At 33.2% G+C, this 6,266-nt stretch overlaps 1 protein-coding gene across 3 annotated transcripts in view; it reads left to right on the top strand.

Annotated features, from left to right (window-relative positions):
- The window catches only part of LOC137406529 (syntaxin-7-like), a 383,065-nt gene that overhangs the window by 358,183 nt on the left and 18,616 nt on the right, over positions 1–6,266 (top strand). For all 3 annotated transcript variants that reach the window (XM_068093131.1, XM_068093122.1, XM_068093139.1), the window contains exon 2: positions 5,987–6,088. In XM_068093131.1, coding sequence (XP_067949232.1) covers positions 6,064–6,088 — 25 coding nt within the window. In that variant the 5' untranslated portion in view covers positions 5,987–6,063. The remainder of the gene's footprint in view (positions 1–5,986; positions 6,089–6,266) is intronic.

Raw genomic sequence — 6,266 nt, 5'->3', positions numbered from 1 at the left:
GTGTTCATACTTTATTTTTGGTATTTCTATGCTCTAGATGTTAAAATGTTAAAAATGTTAAAATTTTATGTGGTTTTTCATAAAACAGGTAATAGCTGTTTTATTCTTAGAATATAAGGGGTTGCACTATTTTAGAGCATAGTCTATGAAAACACCTTCGCTCATCGTCGACGGGTCATACTCATTTCCTCTACTAAACCCTAGATAGTTCCTCAAATTAGTCATGTTTTGTTACTATCACAATTTCAGAGCCATTTATTTAGCTTATGACAAGCTGTTTCGTTTTGAGAGTGAATTTTGTTTTTTTCGTTGAGGCATTTTAACATTAATAGTTTTATATAATACTATCATTCTAGACAACGTTTAGTGTTATTAGTGTGGCTAATCGCTGAAATATTTTTGTTGTGGTACCGTCTCTTTTTTTTATCAAACTAAGGTTAGGTATTGCTGTGCCATATTTAAGAAATTTATTTGTTAACAATTCTTTTTTATGCTCTAGTCGGTTGTACTTAATACGGTTTCAGCAGTGTGTCGATGTGGAATATAAGTTGCTCACAACATTATGACTAACCAGCGTTGTTGTAATACTGGGTTAACTGATATTATAGCTCTATTTGACATTTAAAGGGCAGTATTTTTCGTTATAATGTCGTGTACTAAAAAGTTAACTTTTTCGTTTTCGATAAATATCTTTCTTTTATATGGCAAAAACATCTAGTTGATCTTGTAGCCGATTTTTTTGTCATTGGTTTGCCAAGGACTACAAGTATGTACAGAAGTTAAAATAATATGTAGGTAAAATGTTCTATTTATTGTGAACATCCAAAATAATCATGTTCATTTTGATCATAAAACTTCAGTCTTGTTTGCAGAGTCAACCTAAAGTGTTTCACCTTTACTCTTTTTAATAGTTGCTTCAAAAAATTAGTGTTGTTACATGTATGTCTTTACTATTGAATGCAAATTATTGTGTTTGTTTAATTTTTACGATCTTATGTTTAAGATTGTTGCATCATCACTATATTTATGTTCGTTCATTGTATAGCGTGTGTGTATGTGAGCAATCTTTCAAAGACTAAATATGACAGCTGCTTTGCTTGTTGCAAGCGCAGTCTATGCATGTTTTTTAAGATCCATGTTGCACAAATGAAGGCTCTGTGAGCATGGCTAAACATGTCCGAGTCCAGTGACAGAAAAACCTCCATGACCAGAGGCATGTCCTGTTGCAAAGAACTACATAAGGTTGGATGCCATCCTTGTCACCGCCAAGCCCTTTTAAGGGAGTTAAACCCAAACCTGTTGTTGGCAGGACATGTTCAAGACCATTAGGCCATGGCTGCTCTGTGTGCATTAAGTATTAGCTCACACAAAGGCTAACTCAAAGTCACGTATAATGATTCTTGCCCGTTGTACTGATTATTCAACTAAGAACAATACACACAAGGTTTTGTATCACATTAAGAAATAATGTATTGCTTTCTATGAGTATTTTTGTAAAGCAGGTGCTAGCAAGTTTTGATTTCCTCCTATATTTTTAAAGTAAATGTGGGTCAGTCAATTTCGTGACTAGTTATTCCGAAGTGAAAGCATTTTTATATTGACTATTTAAGGTTGACACAAATGAGGTTAGTATTAACTTGGGTAAAATTCACTTTGACGAAATCACAACCTTTGCAACTGGCAATACACTTTTAGTGTATACACTTGTTTCTTTCCAATGTACTATTGCGTATGTATGTATTTATTTAAAAAAGGATTCAATTAACTAGAACATTTCATACACCTTTTAGGGAACAATTACTTTTAAGCAATTCTGTTTGTCTTAACTAATATTTGTTTTCTAAACTAGAAATTCTCCTGTCATACAGCCCACGACCAAAGTGATATTGGAAAAAAGAAAGGGTACTGATGGTTGAGAAACGCAATATTAGCAGTCAAAAGGCACTGCAGTGCAATAGGATAACTGCAATGGTGGCTGTAATGTACTGGGTGTGGGTGTTATTATATACAACAAACCACAATAATGAAAGGAAAAGAATATATATTTATATTTTTCCCCCTGCAATAGGAGAAATGCAATATTGGCCAATATTAGAAGTAAAATGCACTGATATTATTAGAATAACCAATATTATTAATATAGTAATAATAGAAAACCAATGCACAATTTTGTTTACATTTTAAAACGTCATAGCTAACAATATCAAGAAGTTGTGATATTTATATAGATTTTTAGAAAATCTATTTAACAAAACTATTAACAAAAAATAACAGTAACATACATGTATTACCCATCATCGATGTTGTTAGTATGACTATTACACTTCAATAGTCATCCAAACTTATAATTAAATATTGTAATAATCTCATAAGAATCGTTAGGAAAATATCATCGTCATTTCCTTTACTTTAACTGCTTTGGACATCAGTTAGAATACCAAAGTACTCAAAAGTTTCCAAAATGTCAGTTACTTTGAAATCGGCAAAAAAGAAACGATTTCAGTACTTCTAGGTTAATTACAGAAACCTTCGGCAATTGGACAATGTTATAGACTGGTGAAATGTGCACGTTATTTTTTCGTGAAATGTGCACGACTTAATGGTTCTATTCTCTGTCGCTCGGCGTTTCGTTTGCCGGTCTTAACTTTTATTAAACCAAGTTTTTCAAGCGTTTTGTGACGATTTTCGGCCAAATAATCTGTTTATTTGTGTTTTTAATCCGATCAGATAGGTAAGTTTTAAAAGACTGTCGACAATTTACAAAGACTTGGTAACATATTTAAATAGTCTTATATGTGTTTTGTATCGTTATTATACTTTAACGACTCTACAAAACGATGGTTAAATTTGTTGATGAGATTTTGAAACAAGGGTTTGCGACATTGTTGATGAATAATTTTCGTAAGTTGTGTGCACATGCATTTATCATAAAAACTCTCAAACTTCGCTCCGCTCCTATGGTCGTGGGAATATTCTCTTGGTATAATGTTACACTCCATTTTGATCAGCTTCTGATTGTTTGCTTGCAAACATGTATTCTTGTAACCATAGTAAAAAATTTCATTAATTTCAATAATTTTATGTTTCTAATTGCTTATTTCTGTTTTAGACTTTTATTATTACTAGAAAAGCTTCTTTAGCTCTCTAATTACTAGTGTTCAAAACTACGTTTCAGACTCATCCTATTGATGAGAATCCTTATTGATCAAATCTAAACTAACTTTGCGAATTCAAAAAAGACTAATATTAGCTTATAAACAATAAGAAGTAATGAGCATTGCCTGCCTTTTGCTATTAGCCTGGCACATTGCCAATGGAAAATTTGAGTAAGCTTACTAATAGAAGCTATTCGTCTCAGTGACATTATGCAATCACCCTGCGTAGTATACAAAGCCGTTGGGTATTTGCTCCCATATAGCGACATACATGTATATCAGCTAGCGAATATATCAGTCTCTGTGGCCTAATTGGTACAGTGTCAGACTGGCGAACTGGAGGGTCTAATAATAGCTATAGCTGGACATACCGTAAACAGATGAAAAACTTTAAAAAATACATATATATAGACATTGGCCTGTCTTCTTTTACACGCAGTTGAGTTACTTCCTACATCAAATTCTTTTTATCTGTTTTTGGTACAATTCTCATCAACTTTAGGATTTGTATAAAGAGGTGTGGCCGTGGTGTTTACACCTCCACTTGTTGATAGTATCAAAGCAGTTTTAAAATACTCATGGTTGCCACAAACTGCTCCTTTAATCTGTAATTTCCTGTTTATATATTTTAGCTGCTAGATTTTAAATGTCTAATTAGATAATAGGCATTTTTGTGTTGGCAGTTATAAAATCTGTGAGTTGGTCTAAGATTCTTTTAATTTGTGGATTGCCGTAAAACCTCTATTTGAGTGCCATGGCGCTCTATCTTTCAACTCTTCCCCTTTAGCGGCGTTTTATATGAGGTGATGTTCAAATAGAGGGTGGCTTTGTATTTTTCACAAAGGTCATCAGAATTTTGGGAAGCTAAATTGAACCCTTTTACTAGCGAAGTGAACGTTGCCTATATTATGCACTCTCCTTTAAGTAGAGCGGCATTAACCCTTTTGGATGCGATAAATATGCTATAACTTACCTCCAGCTTGTTGTCGATCTCTAAATAAATATGCATTGGAAAGCGGAGAAATATCTCTATCAGTTGATATCTATTGCTTGCAATTAACATTTGATGATCTTGAAGCCTGCGTTGCAATTTGTTTGAGCTTTCAATTTTTCATTTCATTTTTAATTTGAAAGCATATTTTTTATTTTATAGCTATATTTAACAAGATTGCATTAAAGGTCATTGAACTCATTGATCCGCTTGCTACAGTTTGCAGCCAATACTGGCTTTTTATGTGCACTAGAAGAGGAGTTATGAATGCGATCTACTGTAAGCTGAGTTTATGGTATCAAATAATATGCTGTAAGCCTGTAAATTTATAAGTTATATCATGATAATCTATCAAATGCTACAAAAATATATTCAAGAACAAGTGACATAAACAAACCGTTATAATACATGTAGAAGCAAAAATTAAAGGTTTACTTGCAACAAAATTCACATTAAAGTTATTTGGTATCAAAAGATTCACCATGTCTTACTCTGCTGTGTTGTAGGTGCAAAATATGTGGAAATGTGTTTACAAGCTCTTTAAAGCTAAAAAACGAACAGTTATTTCATCTTCTGGCTGCATCTTCTTTTATCTACATGCTGTTCAATACCTTCCACAGCATCTGCTGACCTCAATTCTTTTTCTGCCCTGCTGAACTAGTTGATATTAGCGTCCAAACAAATTTTTAGCAGAACAAAACTTTGCAAAAATGATGATAAACTTCTAGACGCATGTGCTTGACACAAGTTGTACTCTGAAAATAGTAGTACAGATTCCATCATAATTGTAAATCGTTTTTCACATACGTTGAAGTATCAAGACCACATTGAACAAGGAACTATCATAAGCCTGATACAATTATTATTTCTATAGCATTAGTTTCAAAGTTTTAAAGACAAAGCCGTTAGCTTTGAGGTTAGAAAACGGACTTTGATACAAACAGCAATCATGAAAGAATTAATTGTTGTTGATGTTACCGAGTAATTATTAGTACTATTTAGTGGACGCTTCTACTGATCACTTTCTATTATGGGTTCGTAAAAATCAAAGAATGTCAAGGTGGCGGTCAAATAAAGGTGACATTCAATTGAAGGATGGCGCTTTATTTTGAAACCCTTCTATAGTGGCGGTCAAATAGAGGTTTGACAGTAATTTGAATTTTAGGTTCTAGTGCTAAGAAGATCAATGTACATATTGTTTGATTGCTAGATTTCCATTTGTTTAAAACTAACATAGTGTCAAACCCATTAATTTTATATGTGCAAACTCGTTAGTTGTAGGCCAAAGATGAAGTGTTGGCAAAACCAGAAAGTCAACTCACAAAATATGTTTTGGGCACTGTATGGTATGGCATAAAAAATCATACATTTAAATCACAAGCTTTGTCGGACATAGATACGTTCGGTATGGTATGGTACAACAAGTCACACGTTTAAATCACAGGCTACATCAGACATAGATGTGCCCAAGCTCAAAATAAGCTCTTTAACGCTTGGTAATTTAATCATATATAGATTTTTAAGAAAGTTTTAAAAACGTATTTAATATTCCTCAGTCAATAGCACAAATGTCCGAAATCATTTTGGTATACTTATCAATTCTCAGTTTAAGAAGAGGTCATTTAGCATCAATTTCATTGTTAGTGTAAAACGATAGCTGCAAATGATTTTAGATTCTTTTTAGTTAAAGCTCTTCATACAAATGTTTTATATATAGACGTTGACTCGCATAGCAAATATACAGAAGCGAAAATGAGCTAAATCAAATGTAGCGGAGGATAAAACAAATTGTTTATTAGAGTTATGTTACCTCTGACCTTGGTTAATCTATCATTGGTAGGTTTGGTGTGACAACATCCAGAAGAACAGACAGTATAGCTAGTCGCTTCAAATACATGCCACAAGACTGCAGACATCATGGCATCATATCAAGGCTTCCCAGGTAACACTGTCCTTTGATTTTGGTCCTTTAGCATTTACCAGTCTAGCAGCAGATGGGACAGTCATATCAAATTGTCGCCACTTTATGAGATCTTATTGAAAGTACATCTATTAGTATGGCTCTAGAGAAAGTCTACAACGATAGAAGATGCTTAATCAAAGGCATTTCATAGGTGCCT

The sequence above is a fragment of the Watersipora subatra genome, chromosome 1, assembly GCF_963576615.1.
Source record: "Watersipora subatra chromosome 1, tzWatSuba1.1, whole genome shotgun sequence".
Lineage (NCBI taxonomy): Eukaryota > Metazoa > Bryozoa > Gymnolaemata > Cheilostomatida > Watersiporidae > Watersipora > Watersipora subatra.
Note: the sequence above shows the minus strand (reverse complement) of the source record. Positions and strands in the feature narration are given on the sequence as shown.